Consider the following 12,663-nt stretch of genomic DNA (forward strand, 5'->3'; position numbering starts at 1 on the left):
ACTCCGACCAAAAGTATACCCAGATTCGCCAAACAACCACCAACCAACAACAACAATTCAGATCCACAACCTCTTTCCCAGATCAAGCATAGAATTATCCAAAACAGAGAATAACAGTCAACTTCCGAAATTAAACCTCAAAACACAGAATCAACATAAATCAACATAAATCAACACAAGATAAACACCATCATGACATAAAGTAAATGCATGGATAATCGATATGTAGCCAGCAACCAAATCGACTTCCAAACGTTGAAGTTCGACGGAATTAAAGTGCAAAAAACTGAATGTAAACTAATTGTTTCTTCGCCCTCCGTGAGGACGGTGTTACCACTAGCTTTCGCCGAAGATGAACCCCTAGAAACCCTAAACTACCCCAAGTGTGTGTGTGAGTGTGTGAGCTGAGAGCAAAATCATATATCTGGCGTGTGCTGCATGCTCCTTTATTTATAGGCGTAGAAGTGGGTCCAACGAGGTATGAATAGTCTTTGTTGCCCTCAGCTATTGACTCCCTTCATCCAACCATTTTTTCCTCTTCAACTCTGCTCACTCTCCTTCATTTCCTTCGCTAGTCCATTGCCTCCAGCTCTTCCTGGATCTAGCGTCTCCTTCACACACTTGGCTTAAAAACTGCGTTAGACCCAGTAAAATAAGGTGTTTTCACCACATAACCGATGCATGAAATTAGCCTTACCAGAGCTCTATCACAAAGGGACTAGCTTGATGGAACGAGGGAAGCTAGTGTAGATGGAAACCTTAAATAACCGAATAACAACCACATCACTCAATCTGGACTTAGACCATTCACAACTCCAAATTCGAAGAGGTCAGAAAAGGCAGAGCATACAAAATAGTAACTGCACCGAACTGAACAAGTAGAGCAGTAGGGAACGGCAAATTAGAAGCACAACCTAGCTTATAGCAGATGCACAACAATCTCCTTACCAATGAGTAAAAAATCGATTTGCAGGACAAAATCAATTATGCAAGACAAACTCATCGAAGATAAAGCTACAAAATTGGCACAAATCAGACGGAATTCAATTAAACAACCAAACCAAATCCATCTTCAATAAATAAACCAACAGATCGAACTCAAAAACACCACAAATCGACACTGCAAACAATAAGCGCAAATAATAAAGCTACAAATGCATAACATAATTGGCTCAAATCAGACCGAATTCAATTAAACAACCACACCAAATCCATCTTCAATAGATCGAACCTCAAAACACCACAAATCGGCACTGCAAACAATAATCGAACATTCGAATCAAAACATACCCGGACGAAGGTAAGCCGGCGGAAACCAAACTGAACTGAGTCAGGGACAGACGACTGTCGAGCGTCGAAGTCGCGACGACGGAATTTGGGTTGCCAACGGTAACAAAACTGAAACGGTTGAAGAATTCGAAGGGCAAAATGGTATAAATGTCTCGTTTTCAGCCTAATCATGAAACGCCCAAATCTTATACCTACTCACCACCTTGATACTCTTGACACAGAGAGACCGATAATAGTAGATGTAGGGCTGAAACCCGGCGGATGAATCGCAGGTCGGTGGAATGGTATTCAGGCAACCAAACGACGGAAATGGCGTGAAGGAATTGGTGTTTCAAGCTACCAGACGAGCTGTTAGTATAAACATATGTTTTAGAGGTGCCCACGGTTCCGGAACCGTCAGTTACGGTTTGGAACCGCCGGTTCCGGTTTTGGAAATTGTCGAACCGAAACCGAACCGTGAGAGTGTTTCGTGGTTACGGTTCCTGTTCCAAAATCGCCAGTTTCGGTTTCGGTTTTGGTTCCGAACCGCCATTTTTTTAGGTTACGACTTGGTTTCACGGTTTTTTGGCGATTTTTCGCAGTTCCGTTTTGGAACTGCCCAGAACTGGCGGTTCCGGCACGGTTTCGGTTCGAATGAATTCTCACAGTTTCGGTTTTAACCGCCGATTCGGTAAACCTTGGGCATGTCTAATATGTTTTTCCGTTTAAATCCTATTTTAATGAATATTTAAATACTTAGATATTGTATAGAGTTTCTATCTTCTTTCTTATTAGAATCTATTAATTCTATTTTCATTATAGTTGCATTTAGTTGATCTTTCAATTGATATAATTATATCTAGATTAAGTTTTTCTAAATAGATAATCCAGTATTTTGTCAATGGGCTGTCTTCATTTCTCATTGAAAAGGTTCCAAAGATAGTATGATTCCTAAGTCGAATACTCTCCTTTTATTTTGTTTTTATACAGGTTGTCCATTTCAGTATTGGAACTTGGTAAGTTGTTACCATGAATCCTCCACAATGTACATCACCTTTAATTATTATTTATTTTTTATATGTATGCATTTATTACTGTGACTTAGTGGTTGGGTATAGCCGTATTACAATTAATTAAGGTTTGTATAAAATATAAATATACTTTGTTGGACAAGAAAATTAGCTACATCAACTATTTTTTTTATTTTAAAGTTAATTCAAATAAATTTAACGCGTACTATATATTAGTAGGGCCATTATAAAAACCCAGAATTATCCACAAAAATGCCAATAATAATAATAATATTTCTGACTTTATTGAAAGAAAGTATCTTCTCCTTCTTCGCACACCTATATTCACTCCTCTGGATTTCGATCGATCACAATTCACACCTTATGAAGATTCAGTGCAACGTCTGTGAAGCGGCGGAGGCCAACGTCCTCTGCTGCGCCGACGAGGCCGCCCTCTGCTGGCCCTGTGATCAGAAGGTTCACGCCGCCAATAAGCTCGCCGGAAAACACCAGAGGGTCCCGCTCTCCACTGCCTCTTCGCAGATGCCAAAGTGCGATATTTGCCAGGTTCGATCATTTTCCCTCTCTATCTCTCTCTCGCTCGCGAAATCTCGTCGAGTAATTTTTAGCTGAGTTGGTGAGTCAATTTTAATTGGAGCTAGGTTAAACTAATAATATAATGTTTATGTGTTCAAACTTCAAATCTCACATTATTCATACATTAATACAAAATTAACATGTGCAATTTGATAATTGTTTTTTTAGATTTAACTTATTGTATCTCTTATTCCATTTCTTGAAAGTGTAGAATTGGATAAAAAATGTTAATTTTATGCTTTGTGTGTTTGACTAGTATCGATAAAATATACTGTGGAAATCGAGGGATCCAAAATTATACTTAATTGTGTGAAGCCGAGGGCTTGGTTTTTTGTTTTTTATTGATGTTGTATTGTTATGGGGGTGTGTGATTTAGATTATCTTATTACTCATTCAATTCATATTTGTATGTATATCCTTTCACTGTGGTTGTTGAACTCGAATATCGAGTCAAAAGAGAAGGAGAAAGGGAGGAAATTGAAAAGGAAACAAGTATTCATATTTTGGGGATTGGACGAAGTTTACATTTGACTCAAAATAGAATTGGGATCTATGATCCTTGTATGATTGTTTTGGTTTTTTGATGAACTTCCTGTTAAGGAAGTGCTAGGAATGTAATATCTCGGCATCTATCAGTAACTGTGCCTGCTCCTCGATCTGAAACACGTATCTGAATATCAAAATGTCTTAGCTCAGTTTGTCGCTCTGAGATCGAGTATGGCTTAGCCGCTTAGGGCTCTGAGGTGTTGTCAGGCTGGCTTCCTGTAATGGTGGTAGGGTTTTCTTTGTCTCTTTACTAAATATTTCATAGTTGCTTATGTCTTTAATCTTTATCGGAGCATGACATATCTGATATCTCATCAGACTTCAACCAGTTAAAAGGGTAATGAGAGTTGTTAATGTTGGATGCTGAAGCATATATCATTATAGCTGCAACTAACTGTGGTTTTAGAGAGGTATTTATGAAACTTGTTATCCATTTGCAAGAAAATTAAGGATGAGGATCATAATCATTCTACACTAGGATTTACTGTCAGTTTGTCACCACCTCTCCCTATCATACAATTACATATGACATCATATTCTCAGTCCCAAATAAGTAGCGCGCTGTACCTATGATATAGGTGCAATGTGTGAAGTTCCGGATGGTTTCCGGTCTCTCATCCGGGAACCTCTCCATGTAAGCTAGTTGAAAACTCTCTTCAGATCCTTGTTCATGGTTTTCTCATTGGCTCCCATATTTTTGAATCATGAAGGAAAGAATAAAAAAGAGAGTGTAGTTTTGCCATACGCCATTTTTAAATAACCTTGGTTTACTGGACTTCATAGGGTAGCATGGAAGTATAATAATTTATTTTTCTCATAAAACAACTGATAGTTGTCGATTTTGCATCTGCAGCATCATGGAATAAGCTAACAGTGCATTTTATTGAACATCTAGTTTCTTAATGAAATGAAAAATGGCAAAGTTTCTGCATCTCCAGCCTGCCAATTATGCTTATGAGCTCCATCTCCATCTCTTTCATTTTATGCCTTCAATGTTAGCTTTCTTGGCTTCAAATTCATTTGAAAATAGTTATTGTTTTGCTATACTCTATAGTTACCCAAGCAACGAAATCGTTGGCCATAGGCCATAGCTAGACGCATATTCTTTAGAGGTCAGGGATAACTAGTCTGTTGGATCCACCTGTTTGTTCAAGTTCAAGTGTTCTCTTACCCCCTTTGATTTTGTTCCTCTGCTTCTCTTTTGTCACACAACTGCTTTCGCAGACAATTTGCTTTTCACTGAATTGGTGAAATATCTATTAAGTTAGTTATTTTTGTCGCTATTCCAATTGTCTTGTGACTCATGTCATTCCACAATTCTACTGTTTATTTTCTCATTATCTTATCAGCTTGTGGATCTTCTCCATGCCTCTAAAGTGTGTCCCTTTGTGCCATTCTTTTCATGCACGACAGGTCTAGTGGATAGATGGAGTTAAAGACAGGAAAGTGTTAACGAATATAAAATGTTGTTTGTTTGGGAAGGAAATGAAGTAAAATTATCCCAGAATATGAATTTCTTACCTCTAAGGCATGTAATGCCCAAACACGACTGATGGTCTGGTCAGTCTAAGACTGATATCCTGCTAATTGTACACCCCCCGTATCCATTGTTTCTATTTCTATTAAGGGTGTTCTTAAATTTATGCTAATAAAAAACCCAATTGCCAATAGTTTACCAAATCACTGTCCCTGTCTCCCATGCTGTTGGTTAATTTCTGCACAAAGTTGGTTACTATGTTTAAGAGCTAGAAATTGATTTATGCCTTCTAGCTCCCATACATTTGGCTCTTTAAATCCCTATTCCAAATTATTGTTCCTCACTGTGCCTGCTTCGGTCATAAGTATGTTTGAGAGAGGGAAATAGGTTTATGTGATCTGCCCTTTATTGTGATATATTGGAATAATGGAATTGCTTTAGATCCAAGTCAGTCCCATTGTCTTATTGATGTCCATTAGTTGTCTTTGCTACCAAAACCTAATCTTGATTATTATCATACTATGGTAGTAAGAGTATCTTCTGTAAGCTTAAAGAAAGCAAATTTTACTCACCCTCCCCCCCCCCCTCTCCCCAATCCCCACAAGCTGTTTTTATGTCCATGTAAGAGTAGTTTTCTTATGACTAATGCTTTACTATGCAGGAAACTGTTGGATATTTCTTTTGCTTAGAGGATCGAGCCCTACTTTGCAGAAAATGTGATGTTGCTATACACTCTGCAAATTCCTTAGTATCAGGGCATCAAAGGTTTTTACTCACAGGAGTTAAAGTGGGCCTTGAGGCTACTGAAGGTCATACTGAACCATCTCTAGGAAAGACCAATATGGCTGATAAAATATCAGAACCGGAATCTCATTCTCTTCCAAAAAAGGCCACCCCAGCATCATCAACTGCTCAATGTGGTAAAAGCATGCCTGTTCAAGCTAGCGGATGTGGTGATTTTTCAAAGCCGCCCTTCTCCGGAGGTTCCTCAACTGGAAGTATTTCACAGTGGCAGTTTGATGAATTTCTTGGATATGGTGATATCACTCAGAGCTACAATTTCATGGATAATGACTCATCTAAGGTATGTGATGTGACACTCATATCTTCAGTTTTCATGGATTGTTTAGGGTATAGACGTATAATGATTCCATACATGCATGATAACCATTTTCTTATTCACCTTTAGCTTTCTTTTTGGTTGCTAGTAGTAGTTCAAAAGATTTTGCTGACAACATTTTTATTCCTGAGCTTTAAATTTGCTTAAAGATGCTGTATTATGCCCAACTTGTTCACCGGCTGACCTATACAATTTGATCGAATTTAACTAGGCTGACAGTGGAAAGCTTGGAAGTTCAGATAGCTCCCAAATTCTACTAGCTGCTGATGGTGAGTTAGAATGCGATGATTGCATGGGTCAGGTGCCGGAAACGTATTGGGCAGTGCCACAGATGACTTCTCCGCCCACAGCATCCGGGCTTTACTGGCCGAAAAGCTTCCAGAATCAGCCAGACTCTTCTGTGTTTGTGCCCGACATAAGTTCCCCGCCCTTACAGAATCTCCATAACCATCAGGATCATTCACATGCTACCAACTCAAAGCGTAGGAGACATTATTGATGAACTATACGTCGTTCATGTTCTTGTACCACATAGCTGCCCCAGGATACCCCAGCTCTTTAGGATTAGGATAGATGGTCTTACGTGAGCCTTATCTTTGTCATGTTTGCTTTCTTTGTTTGTTGTGAGGTTCAGTTGTTGGATGATTAGCTTCATCATATGTTGTATGTAAAATTGTCTTCACTTTGTCGCCACAGGTGAAAGTGGCGACTGCGATGATACAATCTTGTAACTTAAATATAACATCGGCTGAATTTAAATGTGTATAATAAAAGATAATCCTAAGCAGCAATCATGAATTTGTTTCTGCCAAACAGGAAGAAATGCAGAACTTTCTGCAAATCGACTCTCTTTGCTTTTGTTCTGGCGGAGGTTGCATGATCAATCAGAGTATTAAGAAAATTACTGTGGTAAATTTGTATAATGGTAATAAAAGAATATAGTTATACTATGCTCCATGTCAGAGGACTACATTTTTAAAACCTCACAGTGCATTAAAACCATTTCCTAAGAGTGGAGAGCTCGATTGGATGGCTACATTGAGATGAATCGTGTTATGAAGTTCGATTCCGGAGCACTTGTTGCTGCATAAGGACGGCCAAGCTGCTACCCAGTGATATGTTGATGATGTTGGCCACGTCATTGTTGAGCTGAGCAAGGAATGACAGACGGGTGAATCGGAACTTAAAATAGACTATAACAATTAAGTGAAAAGACTGCTGAAAAGAGTGAAGATAAATATGGTGACTAACCCATTTAAACCCTTCTTTCTCTTGAAGTGAAGCACCAATTATACTCTCTCCTACATTAGCAATCTGGGAAGCAATGGCGCAAATGATGCATTCGGTCACATTTATCTGTTAAGACGCGATTCTTTATCAGTTCCAGTCGAAGAAACCATTATATGGAGGGTGGACATAACATAAATGTATATGCCTATGGACATTGTTCTAAGAAAATAAGTCCCTTGGAACCAAAATAAATTAAAGGCCTTTTTATTTAAGTTAGACAAATGGATTGTTACGAATCAAAAGCACAAAATAAAACGAATCCCAATCTTCCTTCCTTCTCTTGTTGTTTCTCAAGAAACACTCACGGTCGCCTCCTTTCTTTCCCATTTTCCTTATCCCAGACTCCTTTTCTCTCCTCTTTTCATATGAAGCTCTATGATTCTAAAAACAGGGTGCGCATACCAGAATGCAGCACATGATTGCATGAACTGATTAGGTACCTATGGCCATTGTATGAGGAAAACAGGTAACTATAGCAATCTCTGCCTACCTTAGTTCGATTAGTCCAGTCTCGATTTCCCCTATTAAGCTAAAGTGTAAGTAATTATCAGCAATACGAAACAAGTATAAGGTTAGAGAAAAACACGAGACAGACAATAAACTACTAGCATTCATGGAAAGAAAACCATTAAAAGATCTCATTAGCTCAACTCTTACCTACCTAATATGTTACCCATCGTGCATAATGCTTTGAGAAAAGAGACGGAGAGCATAAATTTTACCTCAGCCATCAGAAAACCAACAGAAGCAAGAAAAATCGAAGCACAAAGTCCAGCAACAGTTCCCTCAATGCTAATGGCACCTTCTGTCCCCCTGGGAACTGTCTTAAACGTCGTCACCAAATAACTGCAATAAAAGGCAATTAGCAAGTGCTTAAAAGGTTACTACCATCTACGAATGAAGGAATCAAATACATATATCAGATTCAGGTACGAGTGGGATTATTATGCTCAGCTCATCTATTAGCATAAACTGCAACAGTTTTCACTTAAGCACAAGAACTCACGTCGTTTTTGCATAAGCTTTCCCTATCTCACTCGAAACGGTGTCACTGAGTTTAGTGCAGAAATTGGCCACAAAGCCAAGCTCCCAGAGACGAGCAAACGCTCCTCCACCGAATCCATAGATGGAGAGAAGAGCACAGACACAGCCGGCAGCGCTTGATCCAATGACACTACTAGGCCCCCTCCTTCCTCTCCTCTTCTCAGCAACCCCGTGTGCCTCCTTCTGCGCCAACTTCAATTTTGTTGCTGCTGTGCCCTAATTCATTTTCCCATACCATCAAATTTACACTTCCATACATTACAAAGTGTAAAAACTCTTCAATTCTGTCATCAGACAATCAATCAAACACAATAAATACACAAATATGATCAACAATTCACTTGCGCCAACTTCACTTTTGTTGCTGCTGTGCCCTGATTCATTTCCTCATACCATCAAATTTACACTTGCACACATTACAAAGTGTAAAAACTCTTCAATTGTATCATCAGAAAATCAATCAAACACAATAGATACACAAATATGATCAACAATTCACTTGTAGAACACAATCGAAAAGCAAAGCTTTTTGCTATTTCTCTATTGAATCTCGAATTGAGGCGGCATAAACATGAATGAATAACAAAATAGAAGAGCTCACGAGGAGGTAGTAAGTGGCGACGAGAAGGAAACCGGAAGAGCCGAAAGCGCGCCATGTGAGAGTGCCAAGGAAAAAGGCGGCAGCAATGCCGGAGAGCGAGAGGCCGGAGACGAGAAGCGGGGAGCCCAGAAGGAAGATGAAGATGTTGCTGAGAAATGAGGATTGCCAGGTGGGGGGAGACGATTGGATCGATCGAATAACGTGTTGAACCAGATCGATCATAAACATGATTATGCCTCGGGGGGTTTAAATTGAGGGGAGGAAAAGAGGGGTTTCTATTCAAGGATCGAGAATTGAGGGAAATTAGGTGGACTTTGAAGAACAAAAGAGTGCGTGAGTGAGGAAAGTCGCCATCTTTATAGCTTGCGTGCTTCATCGAAGAAGGTGGCGTTTGGTTGTTTCATAAAATAACAGTGAGAAGTAGATAAATGAGTTTATAGGGTTATTCCGTCATTCGTTCTCATAATTCCGCTTCCCTAATAAGAAATTTTAGAAAAAGGATTCAACTCGCTGAACTTTCAAAATGAGGGATTAATTTCGCTGACCTTTCAAAATATAGGTCTGTGGCATACAAACTTTTTTAGAATAAGGGATTTTCGATTTTTTTTTTTTCTAATATTTATTAATTGACCAAATTACCCTCCATAAATTTTAACACAATTTATAAAAAAAACAGCTTTTCTCCAAGCCTTCTTCCGCTCTCATCCTCAACGTCTTCGTTTTCATCAATCAAGCTCATATTTGTGCTCAAGTTCATCAATTTGAGCTATTTGTGTTAAAATTTGGAAATCCCCTTCTCCCTTCTTCGCCACTTTCCCCCTATCGTCCACCACCGGGATCACTCCGGCCCCCACCGACACCCTCTGCACCGTGCTCAGCACATGCCAATCCGACTCATTGCACTCGCGCATCTGCGCGTGCCCGCACTGCCTCCCATTGCAGTACATCTTCCACACCGGCTCCCCAAACAGTCGCGAAGCCGATCTCCGCGGCCGTGATTCTGTCGGAGGCTTCTCGCACTCCAGGGCGATCCTCATCATCCCCGCCGACATCTCCTTCACTAGCGCGGCGGTGGAGACGGCGAATTCGACGAGGAAAACGGGGACGGATCTCGGATCGTACTGGACGGCGAAGCTGCCGTTGCCGCGGCGCCGCCCGTATAGGGTTCCGGTGATCTTCCGACCGAGGGAGGGGGTGATGGAGAAGCGGCCTGGGGGGTGATCGGGCGGCGGTAGGAGGGGAATGTGAGGATGGAGAGGAGGGATCGGAGGAAGAGTCGACGGCGCTGCGGCCGCCGCGGATTCTGTCAAGGCGACGGTGGCGGCTGCGGCGGTGGGAGTGTCGCCGCCGTGGACGACGGTGAGGTGGTAGAGCTCCTCCGCGTAGTCGAGGTCGGAGATGTTGATGTAGGAGGTGGAGCGGGCGAAGGAGGAGGGGATGATGTTGGTGGTGCTTTGAGTGCTCTCGCAGCTGCTTGCTCGGGAAATATTCGGAATTTCCAAATATCTCATGGCGGCAATGTTTGATGTTTCTGAAATTAATGAGCGGAGGAGGGCGGAAGAACGTCCGGAGGTTTTTTTATAAATTGTGTTAAAATTTATGGAGGATAATTTAGTCAATTAATAAATATTAGGAACGAAAAAATCATTAAAAAGAATAGAAAATGCATAAAAAATCGAAAATTCCTTATTCAGAATAGTTTGCATTTTTAGGATTGGTATACTGAAAAGCATATTTCGAGCATGTTGCACAGATAGAATTGCTTGTATTCAATATATTCTACAATCCACTTTTAACCCAAGGCGAGAAGAAGTAATTTTATCGCTTTGATGTTTGCTTGTACATTTATAAGATGTTTCTCAAACATTTAAATGTTTAAGAAGCAAATAAGTCTGATCTGCATAGTAGACTGGTCGTGAACGATGTTCATAGAAGGTGACGCAGTCGGTCCTTTGTAGAAGAGAAATAGAATTTCACAACCTAGATAGACTTTGGCTATCGTGAAAGGTTGCAGTGTCAGTCCGCATGTTTCCTTACCTTAGGAAATAAACGACACTGATGTGGTATAGCACTAAAGGATCTAACAGTTGAGATAAGTCTTTCTTGCTATTTACCGAAAGATGAGGTCTCGATGATTGTTATTTCTTAATCATTATTGACATAACATTGAGCATACGATATTGATTATGCACTACTTTGATTTATCAAATGGTGCGGATTTTTCGCAATCCAAGAATCCTGATATCTTGGGTAGTGGTGATCAATGTCTAGAGGTGCTAGTATTGTTATTGCAATGAATCGTGTGTTGGGTGAGTCCAGTTTGATAATATCCTCGAGATGTGTTCGAAAAAGGTTTTATTATTCAGAAACCCGACCGGTTGAAATTTATTCCAGAATAATAAATAAAGATTTTGATTTAGACAACTCTTGGAAAAAAATATTAATTAATTAAAGTCAAATAGCAGACTTAAATTAATTAATGGATATTTATATCTTAAACACGGGAAATAATAAATTAAAGTGATAAAGCCCGGATTACTCGTAATTTGGGATTGGACGGGCAGTCAATATTATTTTACTGTAGTGGCTGATTATAATATTCTGTTGGACTTGTATTAAATTGGGGCTCAATTTAATTAGTAAAAGTCCAACAGGTTTGGCTCAAGTCCAACCTCCATGGATCCTAATCTGGTCCATCATAACTCTATATAAAAGGAGATTAGAAAGAAGATTAATTAAGAATTATTCATAATTTTCGTTTTGCTCTCTACAGTGAACGATTTTTCCAGTTCTCTCTAGATCTAAAATTCTGTTTTCTTCTCTAATTAAGTCCTTTTGATTCTGACAAGCTTTGTCCACCCAAAGGTCATTATTTGAGTTCGGGATACAAATTAGAAGGTTCGTGGTTGAGTACGAAGAACATCACGTGGAGAGGCGCAAGCAATCGACGATTCTTTGGAGAATCAAATCGGTAACCCTAGACAGTAGAATATCATGAATTAGGTTTTAATTCCTTAAGCATGATTTATGTGCGTTCTTGTATGTAATTAATTGTTTAACATGTGGTTAACTAATCTCATAATCGGTCAAATAGATCCGTATATGAATGATTTATTTGTGAATGCATGACTTCCGCTGTGCAAGGGGCACCAATCCCCAGCAAGCATGCCTCGGACCCATATTTCGAAAGGTTAGCGAAATTAATCCCTCATTTCAAAAGGTCAGCGAATTTAATCTTTTTTTCCGAAATCTCTCCTTCACTAACCCACACATTAGTTGTCATATATATTTGCTATTAAAATGTAGTTCCACCGTTCCCTCATAGTAGAAACGAAACTTTTTGGCACGAAATTTAAGAAAGAGATGTTGAGTGTGTTAAATAAATAGATAAAAAAAAGTAGAAATAATAAAGTAGAAAGTAAATCAAGTAGAGGGAATAAAGTAAAGTAATAAAGAGAAAAAAGTTACTCCCTATATATGAAAATAACTCAACTAATGAGTAAACTTCTCAAAATGAGAAAAAGACTCAACTATGAGAGAATGAAAGGAGTATTATATATCTATCATATGCCTAGTGCAAGCATGTGGCGATATATACATTGGTTCATCTTCACAACGTCAAGATTACATTATATTTTACAACTATTCATTTTACATATACACGTATGCCTGATTTAATCATAGATAGACTTATTTTAATCATTGAACC

General features: G+C 39.4%; 2 protein-coding genes and 1 pseudogene across 3 annotated transcripts; 1 reads left to right on the top strand and 2 right to left on the bottom strand.

The window, feature by feature from the left end:
• Positions 1–2,571: 2,571 nt before the first annotated feature.
• On the top strand, positions 2,572–6,810 carry LOC125194288 (B-box zinc finger protein 22-like). 2 transcript variants are annotated; one of them, XM_048092429.1, is made up of 4 exons: positions 2,776–2,846; positions 3,573–3,649; positions 5,561–5,983; positions 6,231–6,810. In XM_048092429.1, exons 2-4 carry the CDS (start codon positions 3,644–3,646, stop codon positions 6,516–6,518), a joined length of 717 nt encoding a protein of 238 aa, XP_047948386.1. In that variant the 5' UTR covers positions 2,776–2,846; positions 3,573–3,643; the 3' UTR covers positions 6,519–6,810. The 2 variants fall into 2 exon arrangements, with proteins under 2 accessions (XP_047948385.1, XP_047948386.1); XM_048092428.1 differs by lacking the exon at positions 3,573–3,649 and having other exon boundaries at positions 2,572–2,846.
• A 101-nt stretch (positions 6,811–6,911) lies between these two features.
• Positions 6,912–9,343, bottom strand: LOC125194289 (protein VTE6, chloroplastic). The gene is made up of 5 exons (XM_048092430.1): positions 8,955–9,343; positions 8,316–8,569; positions 8,032–8,155; positions 7,271–7,375; positions 6,912–7,168 (listed from the first exon to the last, which is right to left on the bottom strand). Exons 1-5 carry the CDS (start codon positions 9,180–9,182, stop codon positions 7,073–7,075), a joined length of 807 nt encoding a protein of 268 aa, XP_047948387.1. The 5' UTR covers positions 9,183–9,343; the 3' UTR covers positions 6,912–7,072.
• A 336-nt stretch (positions 9,344–9,679) lies between these two features.
• On the bottom strand, positions 9,680–10,465 carry LOC125195004 (annotated as a pseudogene).
• Between the last annotated feature and the right edge of the window lie 2,198 nt (positions 10,466–12,663).

The sequence above is a fragment of the Salvia hispanica genome, chromosome 6, assembly GCF_023119035.1.
Source record: "Salvia hispanica cultivar TCC Black 2014 chromosome 6, UniMelb_Shisp_WGS_1.0, whole genome shotgun sequence".
Taxonomy (NCBI): domain Eukaryota; kingdom Viridiplantae; phylum Streptophyta; class Magnoliopsida; order Lamiales; family Lamiaceae; genus Salvia; species Salvia hispanica.

Bases quoted from the DNA above. Each gene is read 5' to 3' on its own strand.
- LOC125194288 (XM_048092428.1), top strand. From the start codon at position 2,664: ATGAAGATTCAGTGCAACGTCTGTGAAGCGGCGGAGGCCAACGTCCTC. The intron at 2,847-5,560 runs GTTCGATCATTT...TTTACTATGCAG, and splicing joins CAAAGTGCGATATTTGCCAG to GAAACTGTTGGATATTTCTT. The intron at 5,984-6,230 runs GTATGTGATGTG...GAATTTAACTAG, and splicing joins TGGATAATGACTCATCTAAG to GCTGACAGTGGAAAGCTTGG.
- LOC125194289 (XM_048092430.1), bottom strand. From the start codon at position 9,182: ATGTTTATGATCGATCTGGTTCAACACGTTATTCGATCGATCCAATCG. The intron at 8,570-8,954 runs GTGAGCTCTTCT...AAAATGAATTAG, and splicing joins TCGCCACTTACTACCTCCTC to GGCACAGCAGCAACAAAATT. The intron at 8,156-8,315 runs GTGAGTTCTTGT...CTTTTATTGCAG, and splicing joins AAAGCTTATGCAAAAACGAC to TTATTTGGTGACGACGTTTA.